The 19887-nt window shown below is 34.2% G+C and overlaps 1 protein-coding gene across 1 annotated transcript in view; it reads left to right on the top strand.

The window, feature by feature from the left end:
• The first annotated feature begins 2409 nt into the window (after nucleotides 1-2409).
• The window catches only part of LOC102807724 (protein C-mannosyl-transferase DPY19L1-like), a 29491-nt gene continuing 12013 nt past the window's right edge, over nucleotides 2410-19887 (top strand). Inside the window, exons 1-13 of the mRNA XM_085501769.1 lie at nucleotides 2410-2602; nucleotides 2842-2866; nucleotides 6014-6101; nucleotides 7689-7826; nucleotides 8519-8639; nucleotides 9263-9414; nucleotides 12125-12216; nucleotides 12361-12460; nucleotides 12722-12799; nucleotides 14534-14620; nucleotides 15296-15352; nucleotides 18155-18235; nucleotides 19560-19661. Coding sequence (XP_085357895.1) covers nucleotides 2410-2602; nucleotides 2842-2866; nucleotides 6014-6101; nucleotides 7689-7826; nucleotides 8519-8639; nucleotides 9263-9414; nucleotides 12125-12216; nucleotides 12361-12460; nucleotides 12722-12799; nucleotides 14534-14620; nucleotides 15296-15352; nucleotides 18155-18235; nucleotides 19560-19661 — 1314 coding nt within the window. The remainder of the gene's footprint in view (nucleotides 2603-2841; nucleotides 2867-6013; nucleotides 6102-7688; nucleotides 7827-8518; nucleotides 8640-9262; nucleotides 9415-12124; nucleotides 12217-12360; nucleotides 12461-12721; nucleotides 12800-14533; nucleotides 14621-15295; nucleotides 15353-18154; nucleotides 18236-19559; nucleotides 19662-19887) is intronic.

The following is a 19887-nucleotide window of genomic DNA, read 5'->3' as shown; positions in this document are numbered from 1 at the left end:
GATAAATAAAAATAAACACAAGAGTCAATAAAACAAAGAATATAACTACTAGTAATCAGTAAATAATCCCCATTATTGGACATTAATACTCGTTATGTTTTCTCTTTTCGTGAATTTTCTCGAAAATTGTCTACATCTAAGATAATAAGCTAGTGCAGAACATACGCATGCATATGTTAATTAAAACTGAGCATGGCGGCCACAACATGTTTTTTGATAAAGGTAATCTAATGACACCTCTACGTAAGAAGAAACTCATTACATGCATATACAAGGTCAATCAGTCAATAGCTAATCAGTGAATCTAGTTGTTGAGACATATACACAAACTTAGCTCAAAAGTAAAATATATATTCCAAATTTTAAATCCCATTTTACGGAATTACCATTGACGTAGATTTAAATTGGTGAAGCTGCAATAGAACTCTGTGGTTATATACACTGTTATATTTCTAAACGTAGTACTACTAGTATACCATTACTTTTGTGTTTGTAAATGAATCACGATTATCATCACTGTTGATTTTTGGAACTTCGAAGAGAAAAAATTATGTGCTCGAACTAGTTTGTGAATTCGCAGTGAACTTTAATTTGACAGATTTGAGCGTATTTTGGTAAAGTTTCAAAAAGGAAGTCAGTGAAGGCTTAGGTTATATTGAAATCACAATTATTTACATAGAAACTAGTTCGAGCACGCCAATTTGTCTTTGGTTCCTTGTCAATTATTTTAATCGAACTTTTTGCTGACCAAAATATCAAAAATGTGTTGAACGTTACATTCAATTTCATGTCGTAAAGCTTTTATTTGCAAGCTCTGCTGTAATATTCTTTCACTGTGACGCCTGGAAAAGTAACAATAAACGGGAAAAAACACGATTTGTATCCGATTCAAGCAAAAAGCTCTGTGTATACCCGTGCTCTCTGAGAACTGTCCCACGTATACAGTCAACTGGCAATGGTGACGGGTGTATGAAAGTAAACATTTCTTTATCTGGAACCGATATAGAAAGCTGATGCCACGGTGGTTATAGTAATTATATATCCATTTTTATTTCTAAAGAGGATATAAAACAAACCATGGACTCTTAATATCAGCATTATTTATTTGCAGTACTAGGCATTGACTCGTCCACAGCTCCTCTATCATGTTGTTGGTAAATTAAATAGTTATAGACATCAATAAAAACTACCAAAATAAAGGAATATGAAAAATATGTCTATTTACCGACACGCTAATCACCGTGACAACTTGTAATAAATAATAAATAATTATTCTAACTAAATAAGTAACAGAAGTACTAATATCGTGACAGCGAGCGTGTTATTGCAAAGCAACATCGTTATCTAGTATCATATAGACTGGCCCAGTCGGGGCGATTAATTTGTTTTTATAGTTCGAATAAAATAAAAAAAATCGCGAAATGAAAATTAAAAAATTCGCGAAATGAAGGTGTTAGCGCGAACACCTCCATTTCGCGTTTTTTTAAATTTTATTTAAACTACAAAAACAAATTAATCGCCCCGACTGGGCCAGTCTAAGTATCATAGTACCCCATGCTAATATCCAGCGATTTTTTTATGAATTACAACGACCAGCAACAGCGACAATATGATTATTTCTGGTGTTAGGTAAAAGCCTGGGGGATACTCACGTTGAGGGGGCTCTTTGGCTAAAAAATTAACTTTTTCCCTCCAAAACAGCCAAAATTTTCTGAAATTGTCAAAAATCTTAAAATTGGGGTTCGAAAAAATCACCTCGACATTGAAAATGAGTGTCAAATCATTGACGCGTACGTGTATACTTCAACTACGAGCGGGGAGGGGTAGTGGTAAAAGGAACATCAGTTTTGATGGACGGACAGTTGAGAGCTCCGAAAGCTGTAAAAGGGAAAAAACGTGCACCAGAGCGCTTTCCATCTGGCACTTGCCACTATGGAAGAGCTAATATACTTGTATAGCTATCTCTCATATTTTTTCAAGAGAAATAAAACCTATATTGCCAAAGACTGAAAAATGTAAAACAATCAAGAAAAAATAATTAATTTAATGTACAGGTATAAATTTTAGTAGCGGCATTTTAGATGATTTTTATGATTTCTAAGCAATATTTTGACACAATATGTAAATATTTAAGTTTATAAGTTTATAATATATAAGTTTTTCTAGTTAGTAATTTTTTTTTTTTTTTTTTCATGCTAGACCCCATCAGCCATACAATATATCGTCAGGCCTATGTGAGTTTAAATGACCTGTGAATAACAAAATAAATATACAACACAATCAATGTGAATAGAATAGACGTGTATATCTGCATGCGTAGCGTACCTGGCAACCACACGTGTGCATAGGGTCGGACAAGAACCAATCCGTGTCTGACGTCACGAAGATCGCTTAACCGGGAAATCCAAAATGGCTGCCAAGAACAGGAAACATCGAGGCTCCGAACATGAAAGTCAAAACCCTCAACAAAAGGCGCACCATAATCGATCGAAAGGTGTGCACAAAAGAGATAGACACAAAGTACGCTCGGAGAAGGATGACGGTGGAATTTCGTCGAGCAACAACACCAGCAAAGGACGTTTAGCTCTCATCATAGTTATCGGTAGGTTGCACACAAACAAGGTATGGCGACTGTGGTAACGACAGAGGGTGGATCTCTGCGAAGTAGTCGTCAACTGTCCAAAACATTTTGCATTTTAGTCGTAGTACCCGGTTGTAGCTGCCAACTTAGCATATAGTGCTTAAAACACTCTTTTACACTTTCCGATTAAGAATAATTAATATATATTCATAATTTTTTTTTATAACTTTAAACAATAAAATTTTCCAAATTTGTTTCAGCGGTGGTCGTTGGATATCTCCACGGGTGAGTGAAATTACTATAATGTTTTTCTTTTCTTTTTTCAATTTTTATATTGTTTGTAACATTATAAATTGATTGTGTCTCCAAACACTTAGATGATATCTCATTAAGGTAGAAGCCTACTCATATTTGTTGAGAAAGTTGGTCATAAATCACATGACAGTGTTCATTGGTTTATTATGTAAAATCATGGAGCTATTGTCCCATGACAAAATAAAATATCATTCTATTGCGTGTTACAGTGACGTATTTTGAGAAACTTGCACTCAATTTTTTCAAATAGCTATTTTTAGAACAATTCCATGGAGCGGAATGTTAAACAAAAATTGCATTTTTCAACACTTTTTAAAACCCAGATTTTTGAAAAAATTCAGGAAAACAAAAAGTAGACCATCATTAACAATATATTATTTTGTCAGCCTATGTCACCAGCCTACAATTTGAGATATGGCATAATATCTCTGCCATAGGAACCTATGGTAAAAACACTATATACTGCCAAAATGGCCGCTATCCACTAAAATACAACCATGATTTTCTCGAAAATTTACCTGGTGACCCCCATTTTTTTCAAAGTCAATATTCTTATATTGCCTGGAAGTACAATATATTAAAAAATTAAGAAATTCTGGGGTTTTGAAATCATGAGTAGGCATCTACCTTAATAGACAAAATAATAAGGTTTTATAACTGAATTCATCCTTCATCAGACAGGAAGTCTTAGTGACTTATTTCAGTTAGTAATTTACTTACTGTTAATTACTTTATTTTAACTGGAATTAATTTTCACTGAAAATACTTTTTGGTTGTTTTCTATGGAGTTTATTTTCAACAATTTTTGAATGTAAAATATAGGAAAAAAAGTATATTCGTTGGATTTTATTTTCACTGAATCATTCCTTCAGCGAAAAAAACGAAAATTAATTCGAAGCGTAGATATAATATTTTACAGTATACTGCAGTACTATATCAATTTGGTTCATAGTCTCAAAAATAAATATTGGGAAATTTCAGTGAGGTTGAAATCAATTGCTAACATCTGTTTAAAAACCTCCATAGTCATAAAATAATTAAATACAACTGTAGGACTCCTACATAAAAGTGGTTGTTTTGCTAATGAGATGCAGACAATAAACATGGCGGTTTAATTATCTAGTAATTGAATTCTAGTATGAAAACCTCATTTGCCACATGGTATAACATGAATACAATATTAACCCAGTGCAGAATATGCATAATATGTTAGGACATTACTTATTTATTCTCTGGGGGTTTTTTTCCTCCCACTTCGCTCTTACCTGAATGCACAAAATTAAAAAAAAACAGTAAATATTCAATATATAAACCACCGTTTGTATTGTTTCCTTCATAAACCAGTGAATTTAAAAGCTAATGGATATCTCTACAGTATCAAATACACCCAAATATTAACTCAGGGAATATTCTTATCGTACATTAATATGAATAGCTTTGCCATACTTCATAACATATTGTAAATGAATTTTATAAATAACTGTTGCTAAAAAGGAATTCACCGTCTGTTCACAGTAACTTGAATTGTAATAAAAAATAACACTCAACCAACCCTGTATTCGATATACCCAATGTACATGTACATTGGAAGTCTGGAAACAACTCTTTAGTATTTTGACTGTGTACTTTAAAACCCACAAGTTCAAACCCCAAAATGATTAAAAATTGCGATATCACCACCTTGATGCGTTGGTGATATAAGGGCCATTCTGAAATACAAACTTGGCTTGAATAAAACCAGTTTACATCTGGAGATATTGAGATATTCACACTAAGATCCCAGGTACCAGTATGTTTGATGTCAATTCCTCCTGTTTTTCATTTCATTTGTACTTTATGTGCCTTTACCAGGTATGTGCTTTCTATTTGATGTACTATTACATGTACTTAGTTTTATTATTTGTAACACAGAAAAGTTCTTGAAAAGATCACAGTAATAAAGGTCAAAATATATTCATTTCATCCAAAAGGTGCAAAATAAAAAATCATAACTGTATTTCTGGTCCACATACCGGTAGGTAGAATTGCAGAAGCTCGACTCAACAAGCCCCTTCATCTCCGAAGATGTTTTTTTTAAAATTATGCCTTGAATTTGTGTACAATTTTGAACAAGATGAAAAAAACATTAATCAACTATTTAAGGAAAGGATATTCCATAAAATCTCTTCCAATCAGTTTGGTGTATTAGAATGAGAGATGACAATATGTTGAATTTCACAGCATGAAATGTCTGAATACTATGTCATACTGTTCATTGTTGAAAACAAAAAATTGTTGAACAGTGTTTGTGGTATGACTCCTGCTGATAATGTAATACTGTATATGGTTCAATAATGTAGTCTTTATATTTTGTATCTTATATAATTATTTTTATAAGTGAGCCAATAGCATTCATAACTAAAGCAACATCACAGGGGTTAGTTAAAACTCTCTCTACACAAAACATCCATTTGGATTTTTTAACAGGATACAAAATGTATAATATGTCCTGCATTTTCCTATTAGAATTGCTTGTACCAAATATTGTATTTATTGTAACCAGGATCATTGAATTCAATCATTTACAACTTTCAATCATTTACGTATTGTAAGCGTATGTGCTAATAAGGCCAAAACAACTTATTGCATACTGTTTTAAATAATATTATTTTTTGTACAAATGTAATAAGATTATTTACTATTCCAATAAAAGATATATTTTTTATATCTATATAAAACTATAGCTTTTGAATATATGCATTAAATGTTGATTTGCATCACTGCTAATGAATTGCAAAAAACTGACACATGCAATGATGAGAAGCAAAAACTGTTTTTTGTCCTAATTAAGCTATTACAGTATAGGTCATTTAGTTTATGACTGGATGATCCTAATCATGCAGGCTAGCATAGTTTGTAGCTTAAACTGTCAGATTGAGTATTCGACTAAACTTATTTCACTGTGGATGCTGTGAACATATTAAATTATGCTATCGGTGTAGTAATTTAGGAGTTACCGTCTGTGTAGAAATTGTCATACACATGTAATGTCAAGGAATACTGTCACACATTTTATTTGGTGCCTATGCATAATATGTAATTTATCTTGATGCATACAATATTTGTTTTTTCTTGCAGCAAGCATGTCTCTACCTTGTTTGAAAATGACCGCTTCTTTTCACATTTGTCCGACTTGGAGCGAGAAATGACATTTCGAACTGAGATGGTAAGGTAGCAAATACTTAATACATGTATGTCATACAATACAGCCTGAACGTAACGTAATGTAAACACTATACAAAATATGTTGAAATTATTGAAAATGATACTCACTTTAAAAATTATTCTGTAAAATCTGTATTAGAAGCCACATCCCCAATAGAAGTTGCACCTATTCTTTTTGAATAATTGAGAACTAAAAATTTATCATTCCTCATATGTGTAGTTGCTCTAATAGAAGCCGCATCCCTTCTATTGCATTGTACCATTTTAATGCAGATTTTACAGAATAATTTTTAAAGTGAGTATCATTGTCAATAATTTCAACATATTTTGTATAGTGTTTACCTATGTTACTAATTTAGGCAGATTACTCTGCAATATTTAGATATGTGGCACTTTTGAAAGCTAGCTTTGCTATCTTTATGCCAGCTAAAAGCAAGCTAAATGTTAAGTTACTGTACATGCAAGTACAGTATTTGCATATCTCCAATACTAACGCTCATAAACCAAAAATTGCATGCATTGTATGTTCATTTGACAATAGACATCCCAGTATCATGTGCTACTTGTGTGTATTATACAAAATTTGTATTACATCATACTGTGTTCTACACACTCTAAAATAAGAGATAGATGACCTAATTTACAAATGATTCTCTGCTTTGATACTTGCATTAATAAGGTAGGTGAGTGTCACATACAAAAAAGTAGATCAATCTATGGAAATTCCATTGTCTAGAACATTTAGTAATTACAGTTGCCCCATGCTAAATTGTGGTTGTAGGGATCCAAGCAAAAACTGTGAGTTATCGAGGGTCACAACTTACCAAAGGGTCTCGTGAAAGGGGGTTTATGCATTGAAAAAGGATAAAAAGCACATATACATACAGGGATATATTTATAGTATGTTTTCTTTCTTGAAACACTTCGCAGTGTCCATGTCCACATGGATTCAACTCATTGCAGCGAGTTTTATAGAGATTTATAAAAGAGGACCAGCTGAGAAGTATGTAAAGTCGTGACTTCATACCCCCGTCAACATCTTGATACAGGCCATCGTCATTCTCTGTATCTCAGTAATTGATGGCCAGTAGGTGTTAAGTTGTCTCCTCCAGCTCTTTAACGCTCATTAGTTCTTTTACTTCAAAACTTCCAGTAAAACACAATAAAATGTTTGTGACTTAGCGGAAACCATGACTTGCTGAGGCGCGACTTAGCTTAGGTTACTGTATATCATTTTATATCAGAATGTATTTATGAGTCCAAGTAGTTAGGGGTTATTTTGAACGCCAATCAAAACAATTCATTGAAATTGATTATATGGTTGCATTATTTGACAAGTCTGTAAAAAATGGAATTAAATGACATTAGTCAATGTATGTTTAAAAATAAGTATGATCATGTGTGCTTTTACTGGTAATGTGCTTCTCGTAGATAAAATATGGTCCATATAATGTAAGACAGCAAACATTTATATTGAAGTCAGTTGAATGATTTCAGATTTGTATTAAATTTAGCATGTTTCATCTCTGTGTTTCCTGTCTGTCAATATGATCTGATCACATTTTTGTTTCTATTTGTTCATTTTCAGGGATTATATTATTCCTACTATAAGACAATGATTCAGACTCCTACATTTCTGGATGGACTGAATTTAGTAATGAAAGATAATATAAGTGAATATCCAGACACAATCAATGTACTCAAGAGATTCAATTTATACCCAGAGGTGAGTTTTTAGCTCCGCTGTCGACTTTGTTGAGTGGAGCTTATCATATGAGTGATTGTCCGTCGTCGTCCGTGTCAATGTTTTACTTTTTCGACTTCTTCTTGACAACTACTAGCCTGAATGCTTTGATACTTGGTGTATATGTACCTTGGGTAGACCTCTCTTAGGTTTGTTCATTTCATGTTGATATCTTCAATTCTCTAATTTTGGTGAACATTTTTGTCATTTTTGGTAAAAAGTGATATTTTCGACTTCTTGTTAAAAACCACAAGTCCAATTGCTTTGATATTACATATATAGGTACTACATGTGGACTTCTTTCAGATTTGTTCGTTTTGTAATGATATCTTCAATTCTCTAAATTTGGTGAATATTTTTGTCATTTTTGGTAAAAAGTGATATTTTCGACTTCTTGTTAAAAACCATCAGTCCAATTTCTTTGATATTACATATATAGGTACTACATGTGGATCTCTCCCAGATTTGTTAATTTTGTGGTGATATTTTCAATTGTCTAATTTTGATGATTATTTTTGTCATTGTTGGTAAAAAGTGATATTTTTGACTTCTTGTTGAAAACAGCAAGTCCCATTGCATTGATACTATGCATATTGTTTATTTTCTAATGATATCTTCTGTTCTTTAATTGAAATGTGCATTGCTAACAACGAAGCTATCTCAAACTTTTGCAGGTAGTTCTAGCAGCAAGTTATAGAATATTTGATGCAGTCACCAAATCCTTCAACATAAAAACCAAATTTTGTTTTGTTGTAAATAGAGGTGAAGGTCTCTCACCAGTTCCAAACTGTGAAGGTAAGTCAGATTTGAATTATGTGTACCGTGTGTGGTGAACTTAAGAAAGCAGGCTGTAACATTGTATTATTTATTCATTGTAAATATTTTCTGTACAATATTTGATCAGAATTTTGACAATATTATAATTTGAGAGATTTTCTGAAACTAAATTTTTAGAGCATTACCATATAAAACCATATCACACAGCAACAAAATTTTATAATTCATTGTTTCATGGAAACTCAAACACAAAACATCGTACAACATTAGTAATGATACTAAGCCGCAAAACACTCAACAAAATGGTCCCTATTTTTTAATGTGAACAGCTTTTCTTTGTATTTTCTTAGCTGCACAGCCTTCTAGCTTGTACAATAAATTTCAGAGAAGATTTTATACCTTTAATTGCAAGCTCAATCACTAAGACCTTACACTTTAAAATATATTAATGTTTCATTAAAACAATATGTTCAATGAGTTTACAAAAAATACAATTAATAGCACTCAAATTTAATGTCAACTCACGAGGGCACTCTTCAACAGATTTGTAACTCATGTAGATTCAAAGATGTTTAAGCCTAAATAACACTTCTTTTTTTAAAGTTTACTTTAATGTACTGCAATGTTTTCTCCCCATTAAGGTATTGGTGACCCTGCTTATTTTTATATCAGTGGTGTTTTTATTGAGAATGGTTTAAGTATGAGTGTATTCTTTTTATATGCTACGTATTTGAGTAAAAGCATCATGGGTGGTATACTTGCTGTTTTGTGTTTCTTCTACAATCATGGAGAGGTAGGTATATGTCACTTTCTTACAATAGAGTAATACATTGTAGTGTACGAGACAGTCAGTACAGTACAGTAGTTAAAGTTAGACTGCATAAAATGAATATGCTGTAACAATTATCCACTGAGTTTAATTAGTCCTCATTATGCGCATCCATGCAGCTGTCCACACCTGTATTTAGAACATGCCTGGACTGATCAGCTGTCCACACTTGTATTTAGAACATGCTTGGACTGATCAGCTGTCCACACCTGTATTTAGAACATGCCTGGACTGATGAGCTGTCCACACCTGTATTTAGGACATGCTTGGACTGATCAGCTGGCCACACCTGTATTTAGGACATGCCTGGACTGATCAGCTGGCCACACCTGTATTTAGAACATGCTTGGACTGATCAGCTGTCCACACCTGTATTTAGGACATGCTTGGACTGATCAGCTGGCCACACCTGTATTTAGGACATGCCTGGACTGATCAGCTGGCCACACCTGTATTTAGGACATGCCTGGACTGATCAGCTGGCCACACCTGTATTTAGGACATGCCTGGACTGATCAGCTGTCCACACCTGTATTTAGGACATGCCTGGACTGATCAGCTGTCCACACCTGTATTTAGAACATGCCTGGACTGATGAGCTGTCCACACCTGTATTTAGGACATGCTTGGACTGATCAGCTGGCCACACCTGTATTTAGGACATGCCTGGACTGATCAGCTGGCCACACCTGTATTTAGGACATGCCTGGACTGATCAGCTGTCCACATCTGTATTTAGGACATGCCTGGACTGATGAGCTGTCCACACCTGTATCTATGACATGCCTGCACTGATCAGCTGTCCACACCTGTATCTAGGACATGCCTGGACTGATCAGCTGTCCACACTTGTATTTAGAACATGCTTGGACTGATGAGCTGTCCACACTTGTATTTAGAACATGCTTGGACTGATGAGCTGTCCACACCTGTATTTAGGACATGCCTGGACTGATGAGCTGGCCACACCTGTATTTAGGACATGCCTGGACTGATCAGCTGTCCACACCTGTATTTAGGACATGCCTGGACTGATCAGCTGTTCACACCTGTATTTAGGACATGCCTGGACTGATCAGCTGTCCACACCTGTATTTAGGACATGCCTGGACTGATCAGCTGTCCACACCTGTATCTATGACATGCCTGGACTGATGAGCTGTCCACACCTGTATTTAGGACATGCCTGCACTGATCAGCTGTCCACACCTGTATTTAGGACATGCCTGGACTGATCAGCTGTTCACACCTGTATTTAGGACATGCCTGGACTGATCAGCTGTCCACACCTGTATTTAGGACATGCCTGGACTGATCAGCTGTCCACACCTGTATCTATGACATGCCTGGACTGATGAGCTGTCCACACCTGTATTTAGGACATGCCTGCACTGATCAGCTGTCCACACCTGTATTTAGGACATGCCTGGACTGATCAGCTGTCCGCACCTGTATTTAGGACATGCCTGGACTGATCAGCTGTCCACACCTGTATTTAGGACATGCCTGGACTGATCAGCTGTCCACACCTGTATTTAGGACATGCCTGGACTGATCAGCTGTCCACACCTGTATTTAGAACATGCCTGGACTGATAAGCTGGCCACACCTGTATCTATGACATGCCTGGACTGATCAGCTGTCCACACCTGTATTTAGGACATGCCTGGACTGATCAGCTATCCACACCTGTATTTAGGATATGCCTGGACTGATCAGCTGTCCACACCTGTATTTAGGACATGCCTGGACTGATCAGCTGTCCACACCTGTATTTAGGACATGCCTGGACTGATCAGCTGTCCACACCTGTATTTAGGACATGCCTGGACTGATCAGCTGTCCACACCTGTATTTAGAACATGCCTGGACTGATCAGCTGTCCACACTTGTATTTAGGACATGCCTGGACTGATCAGCTGTCCACACCTGTATTTAGGACATGCCTGGACTGATCAGCTGTCCACACCTGTATTTAGGACATGCCTGGACTGATCAGCTGTCCACACCTGTATTTAGGACATGCCTGGACTGATTAGCTGTCCACACCTGTATTTAGGACATGCCTGGACTGATCAGCTGTCCACACCTGTATTTAGGACATGCCTGGACTGATCAGCTGTCCACACCTGTATTTAGGACATGCCTGGACTGATCAGCTGTCCACACCTGTATTTAGGACATGCCTGGACTGATCAGCTGTCCACACCTGTATTTAGGACATGCCTGGACTGATCAGCTGTCCACACCTGTATTTAGGACATGCCTGGACTGATCAGCTGTCCACACCTGTATTTAGGACATGCCTGGACTGATCAGCTGTCCACACCTGTATCTATGACATGTCTGGACTGATCAGCTGGCCACACCTGTATCTATGATATGCCTGGACTGATAACATTCAAACTTCACACAGCATGGGATACATATTCAGATTCATTTATCATACGATCTGATTCAAGATGGCATTTCTGCCATTCTGGAACCAGATCTTGGTTATACATGAATAGATTCCTATTCAGTGCTTATTTTGAACATCAGAGGACCTTGATGTAAATTATTTCGTTTTGTACCCAAATGGGAATTTTTGCAAAGTTGCATATAAAAGTAGAGCCTTTCTCCGATAAATAACTAAGTTACATATTTTCACAATTATATGTATTTACTGATACAGGCTACACGTGTACAATGGACACCACCTCTCAGAGAAAGCTTTGCCTATCCATTCTTTCTTCTACAGATGTTTATAGTCACTTATGCACTCAGGTAAGATTATCATTCTACTTGTTTGAGTCACAAAACAAAATTAACAGAAAATTAAGGTACTCTTAAATTGCATGATTCTCTTTCATTAGAAAAAAATAGTTGTTTTTGATTGTGTGTAATTTTCAACACATACTTTTCTTGCAGGATACCTAGGCCTAATATGAAGCATACAATAGCTATAGCTATTTCAACAATCTGTTTTATGTTACCATGGCAATTTGCACAGTTTGCTTTACTAACACAGGTGAGAAATGGCTTTATCATACCTTCATATTGTAACAATAAAAACATGAAAACATGATTATTGTTAATATACCCGGTATGTGGCCAGTTGACAATTACGTAACATAGATACAATGGGTTTACGGAAATAGGAGTAGTGGTAGAACAATGGGTCACATGACCAAAAGGAGTGTTATAAAAGTCAGTTTAATTTTTGTATTGCTCTCTTAATTATGACTTCTATAATATATTCTATGATCCACAATAACAATTTTTTTTCCAGACAATGGCAGTGTTTGGTTGCTATGTGTTGGGTTACATTGGTTCCAGTAAAATCAAGTGTATACTATTTGGACAGTTTGTAAGTTATCTACTACTAATAAATCACTAGTTATTCATGTACATTAATTAAGGTTCTATGTTACCCTATTATGTTTTGTTCTGTGTTAGTATTATTATTTCATTTACCCCAAAATTGAAATATTAATACTTTCTATATACTAGTAGATAGCCAGATATTTCTTCTGATGATAGAGTTTTTAATTACGTACATGACATACTTGCAATCATTGTGGTGTACATTTCAAAAGTCTAATAAATATAATGTGCCACTAAAGATGGCTAATTTTAATCTGATGAGAAAGAATCAATGCATCAGATGTTTAGATTTTAACATGCCTTAAATTTTGTCATTCACACGATCAGATCTCGTCTTATTAGATAGAACACCTTTTCATATTTATGTCTGAGTCAAGACTTGATTGTTTTATTTTTGAATTATAAGTTTAATATCATAAATTTTTCTGTTAAAACTTTTTTACAACATTTCGCACAATTTTGTGTTTTTAGCTCCGCTGTCGACTTTGTCGAGCTTATCATATGAGTGATTGTTCGTCGTCGTCGTCCGTTGTCGTCCGTGTCAATGTTTTACTTTTTCGACTTCTTCTTGAAAACTACAAGCCTGAATGCTTTGATACTTGGTGTATATGTACCTTGAGTAGACCTCTCTTAGGTTTGTTCATTCCATGTTGATATCTTCAATTCTCTAATTTTGGTGAATATTTTTGTCATTTTTGGTAAAAAGTGATTTTTCCAACTTCCTGTTAAAAACCACAAGTGCAATTGCTTTGATATTACATATATAGGTACTACATGTGGACCTCTCTCAGATTTGTTCATTTTGTAATGATATCTTTAATTCTCTAATTTTGGTGAATATTTTTATCATTTTTGGTAAAAAGTGATATTTTCGACTTCTTGTTAAAAACCGCAAGTCCAATTGCTTTGATACTACATATATAGGTACTACATGTGAACCTCTCTCAGATTTGTTCATTTCGTGATGATATCTTCAATTCTCTAATTTTGGTGAATATTTTTGTAATTTTTGGTAAAAAGTCATATTTACGACTTCTTGTTAAAAACCACAAGTCTGATTGCTTTGATGTTACATATATAGGTACTACATGTGGACCTCTCTCAGATTTGTTCATTTTGTGATGATGTCTTCAATTCTCTAATTTTGGTGAATATTTTTGTAATTTTTGGTAAAAAGTGATATTTTCGACTTCTTGTTAAAAACCAATAGTTCAATTGCTTTGATATTACATATTTAGATACTACATGTAGACCTTTCTCAGATTTGTTCATTTCGTGATGATATCTTCGATTCTATAATTTTGGTGAATATTTTTGTCATTTTTGGTAAAAAGTGATATTTTCGACTTCTTGTAAAAAAACAATAGTCTGATTGCTTTGATATTACATATATAGGTACTACATGTGGACCTCTCTCAGATTTGTTCATTTTGTGATGGTATCTTCAATTCTCTAATTTTAGTGAATATTTTTGTCATTTTTGGTAAAAAGTGATATTTTCGACTTCTTGTTAAAAACCAAAAGTTCAATTGCTTTGATATTTCATATATAGATACTACATGTAAACCTTTCTTAGATTTGTTCATTTCGTGATGATATCTTCAATTCTCTAATTTTGGTGAATATTTTGGTCATTTTTGGTAGAAAGTGATATTTTCGACTTCTTGTTAAAATCTGTAAAGTTTCATACAAATAATATTGTATTAATTTTTTTCAGATTGGTTTGTTCTTTAGTTACCATCTAATGTTTGGTAATGAGATGTTGTTGACTTCCTTCTATGCCTCTTGTTTACTGTCAGCTTGGGTAAGTCAAAGTGAACATTTGATGAAAGTCATTGCAATACTTAATCTATAAAGTTGTAGTGCAATACTCACTGAAATCTGACTTCCTGACAAAATTGAAACCGTTCAGAGTATTTCTAACAGTTTTTTTATTAAAATTCAATTGAAATAATACATTGCATACATATATTTATACTCAGCTGATGTTCAATATACTTTTTTTACTTCTAAGTGCAAAGCATATAGGTGCCTTCAGAGGACAATGCACAGACCTGATTAGTTTGGAGTTGAAATCTGTGCGTTTTAATTTCATAATCAAATAATCATCACATATCATTGAAACTTGCTCTGGAGTAATCCATGGGATTAATTTAATGTTGAAAACAATACTTATTGATTATCTTAGTTATATTAGCCTATATCTGATATCTGAAAAAATCATGTTTAAATTTAACTTGTAGTAGAGGTGCTCTATAAACTAGACTGCAAACCACAGATGTACAATTGAATTATATTTTCTGTGAATAAAATAAATTAATAACAATGTTTTCATGTTGTGCATCTCAAATAGTAGACCTATATTAGTCGCCAAGCTTCTTGTTTAAAGGGCCAGTCTTAAATTTTAATTAATTTATACATGTCTCCAATACTCTCAGCACATTGGAGTTCTTTCTAAGCTTTCTTTGATTTCTTCTAGGCTATTGTCTATGCAGAGTCTATTCTGGAAAGGCTAAACATCAGGTTACTCATATGGGTGAGTTTAGAATGAATCTACTCTCGGCCAAACATGTGTAATATTATTATGTTTTACGCAAATTTCTACAACATGAGTACATGCTAACAATAACATACTTGATGTGATGTGGGAAAACATGAGTACATGCTACTAACAATGACATACTTGATGTGATTTGTAAAAACATGAGTACATGCTTCTAACAATGGCATACTTGATGTGATGTGTGGAAACATGAGTACATGCTACTAACAATGACATACTTGATGTGATGTGTGTACACATGAGTACATGCTACTAACAATGACATACTTGATGTGATGTGTAAAAACATGAGTACATGCTTCTAATAATGACATACTTGATGTGATGTGTGAAAACATGAGTATATGCTACTAACAATGACATACTTGATGTGATGTGTGAAAACATGAGTACATGCTACTAACAATGACATACTTGATGTGATGTATGAAAACATGTGCACATGCTACTAACAATTACATACTTGATGTGATGTGTGAAAACATGAGTACATGCTACTAACAATGACATACTTGATGTGATGTGTGAAAACATGAGTACATGCTACTAACAATGACATACTTGGTGTGATGTGTGAAAACATGAGTACATGCTACTAACAATGACATACTTGATGTGATGTGTGAAAACATGTGCACATGCTACTAACAATTACATACTTGATGTGATGTGTGAAAACATGAGTACATGCTACTAACAATGACATACTTGATGTGATGTATGGAAACATGAGTATATGCTACTAACAATGACATACTTGATGTGATGTGTGAAAACATGAGTATATGCTACTAACAATGACATACTTGATGTGATGTGTGAAAACATGTGCACATGCTACTAACAATTACATACTTGATGTGATGTATGGAAACATGAGTATATGCTACTAACAATGACATACTTGATGTGATGTATGGAAACATGAGTATATGCTACTAACAATGACATACTTGATGTGATGTGTGAAAACATGAGTATATGCTACTAACAATGACATACTTGATGTGATGTGTGAAAACATGAGTATATGCTACTAACAATGACATACTTGATGTGATGTGTGAAAACATGTGCACATGCTACTAACAATTACATACTTGATGTGATGTATGGAAACATGAGTATATGCTACTAACAATGACATACTTGATGTGATGTATGGAAACATGAGTATATGCTACTAACAATGACATACTTGATGTGATGTGTGAAAACATGAGTATATGCTACTAACAATGACATACTTGATGTGATGTGTGAAAACATGAGTACATGCTACTAACAATGACATACTTGATGTGATGTGTGAAAACATGTGCACATGCTACTAACAATTACATACTTGATGTGATGTGTGAAAACATGAGTACATGCTACTAACAATGACATACTTGATGTGATGTGTGAAAACATGAGTACATGCTACTAACAATGACATACTTGATGTGATGTGTGAAAACATGAGTACATGCTACTAACAATGACATACTTGATGTGATGTGTGAAAACATGTGCACATGCTACTAACAATGACATACTTGATGTGATGTGTGAAAACATGTGCACATGCTACTAACAATGACATACTTGATGTGATGTGTGAAAACATGAGTACATGCTACTAACAATGACATACTTGATGTGATGTGTGAAAACATGAGTACATGCTACTAACAATGACATACTTGATGTGATGTGTGAAAACATGAGTACATGCTACTAACAATGACATACTTGATGTGATGTGTGAAAACATGAGTACATGCTACTAACAATGACATACTTGATGTGATGTGTGAAAACATGAGTACATGCTACTAACAATGACATACTTGATGTGATGTGTGAAAACATGAGTACATGCTACTAACAATGACATACTTGATGTGATGTGTGAAAACATGTGCACATGCTACTAACAATGACATACTTGATGTGATGTGTGAAAACATGTGCACATGCTACTAACAATGACATACTTGATGTGATGTGTGAAAACATGAGTACATGCTACTAACAATGACATACTTGATGTGATGTGTGAAAACATGAGTACATGCTACTAACAATGACATACTTGATGTGATGTGTGAAAACATGAGTACATGCTACTAACAATAACATACTTGATGTGATGTGTGAAAACATGAGTACATGCTACTAACAATGACATACTTGATGTGATGTGTGAAAACATGAGTACATGCTACTAACAATGACATACTTGATGTGATGTGTGAAAACATGAGTACATGCTACTAACAATGACATACTTGATGTGATGTGTGAAAACATGAGTACATGCTACTAACAATGACATACTTGATGTGATGTGTGAAAACATGAGTACATGCTACTAACAATGACATACTTGATGTGATGTGTGAAAACATGAGTATATGCTAACAATGACATACTTGATGTGATGTATGAAAACATGAGTACATGCTACTAACAATGACATACTTGATGTGATGTGTGAAAACATGAGCACATGCTACTAACAATGACATACTTGATGTGATGTGTGAAAACATGAGTACATGCTACTAACAATGACATACTTGATGTGATGTGTGAAAACTTGAGTACATGCTACTAACAATGACATACTTGATGTGATGTGTGAAAACATGTGCACATGCTACTAACAATTACATACTTGATGTGTCAAAACATTTTATAATGAATATTCTTGTGCTGTCTTCAAACTCGATGATGCTCTCTCTTCTCAATAAACAAACTAGATCTATGTTTTCTCTTCCTGTTCAGCTTGTACAAGGTATTCTACTAGTAATTGGTACTATGAGTATAAAGACTCTATTGTCTAAACTAGTCAGCATTGAAGATGATGTAAGTCACTCTACTACTTTTTATTAACTATCTATAAAGGATGAGGTGCACCTTTTTAAGCATGCTGTTTTTTAAATGAACTCATTGATGATAAAGATGACATACAAGACATTTTATGTTAAACAAGTCTTGAAACATAGCCTGTTTGAGATATCACAAAATGCTGACACTGTATTATGGGAAAGCACAATTCCTATTATTTCGAATTTAATTTTGAGTTGAGTGCCCAGATATTAGCTAATTTGCATAATCACCCTGCTGGTACCTGAATTGCTGTATACCATATTTGAATGCCTATAACACCGCTTGAAATGATGTTTTCTAAGTCTAGCAAAAAGTTGTGGATAGTAAACTGTGTTGAGACATTTCTCGTGTAGATGGATACTTGTTTGCAGTTCTTTTGAATTTTGAAAGTCACTTAAAGCAGTGCAAACAGTGCAAGTGCAAATTCCAGGGAATGTATAATATATAGGTCCATCAATTACTTTGAAACTTCACACATACATTATACAATACATCTGCACATCAATTTGTTTTACAATCTGATTCAAGATGGCCGAATGACAGCCATTTTTGTGCTGGAAAATCATCAAATCAAGCATTTCGGACATTCCGGAACCGGATCTTGGTTGTTTACAGTTGGATTTTGTTCAAACTTGCTACATACATATGTACATTGGACATATATGGGACTTTGATGCACGTCATTTTGTTTTAATGAATGCGGTTCTAATGCCATATCTCTGATATGCTTTGACTGATTATGTTCAAATTTTATATATTTGTTATACATCCTAATCATAGATGTACAGACTTATTGGCTTGACAATCCGATTCAAAATAACTGACCGGTGGCCATTTTGTTTTAATTATATTTCTCAATATGGATAAGTACTCATTTGATGATCAGATACAAGATGACTGAATGTCAATCATTTTAAATTTATGTTAAAAAGATCAAGCATCAGTTTCTGGACTCATTGCTCTGACATGTTTATGTTCAAACTATATTACCGGTACTATAAACAGAATTATATATCTGAAATTTGACCGAGACTGGGACTGTGCCTTGTGTTCTTGATCCATTTTTGAGTGTGTTCCACTGAAAATAAAAAGTAAAAATGTAAGTTTTAATAAAAAAAAGTGCTTAAAATGGTGTATCTCATTCTTATAGTTGTACCCTGAGGAGATTTACATCTGAATTATCATTGTCTTGCAAATTTTACATTTTAGAATTGTTCACTCGCATTAACAGATAAAAACACTGGCAACCCAGCACAGTGATCCCATCCCATTCCTTTACCAATTCCTTGTCATTTTGTAGGCTCACATATTTGATATCTTCAAATCCAAGTTTTCTGATTATAAAGACTTCAATACTATGCTATATACATGTGCTGCAGAGTTTGATTTCATGGAACGAGAGGTAACGTTTAATACTATATTCATGTGGTATGCTTTATAAATATCAAAATTGTCTTACCGGTATATACATTACTATCAGGTACTTGAATAACACATAACTGACACTATTTGACCATATGAAATGCCCGTGTGTCTTCTTAAACAGGTCTATCACATAAATGTAGATTGAAACTGTACAACCATATCTTGTGATTTTTTCTTGCTTTAAATCAAGATGCATGTTTACT

This window comes from Saccoglossus kowalevskii, chromosome 7, assembly GCF_978046115.1.
Source record: "Saccoglossus kowalevskii chromosome 7, keSacKowa6.1, whole genome shotgun sequence".
In the NCBI taxonomy this organism is placed as follows: Eukaryota; Metazoa; Hemichordata; class Enteropneusta; family Harrimaniidae; genus Saccoglossus; species Saccoglossus kowalevskii.
This window is presented reverse-complemented; position numbering and strand designations above follow the sequence as displayed.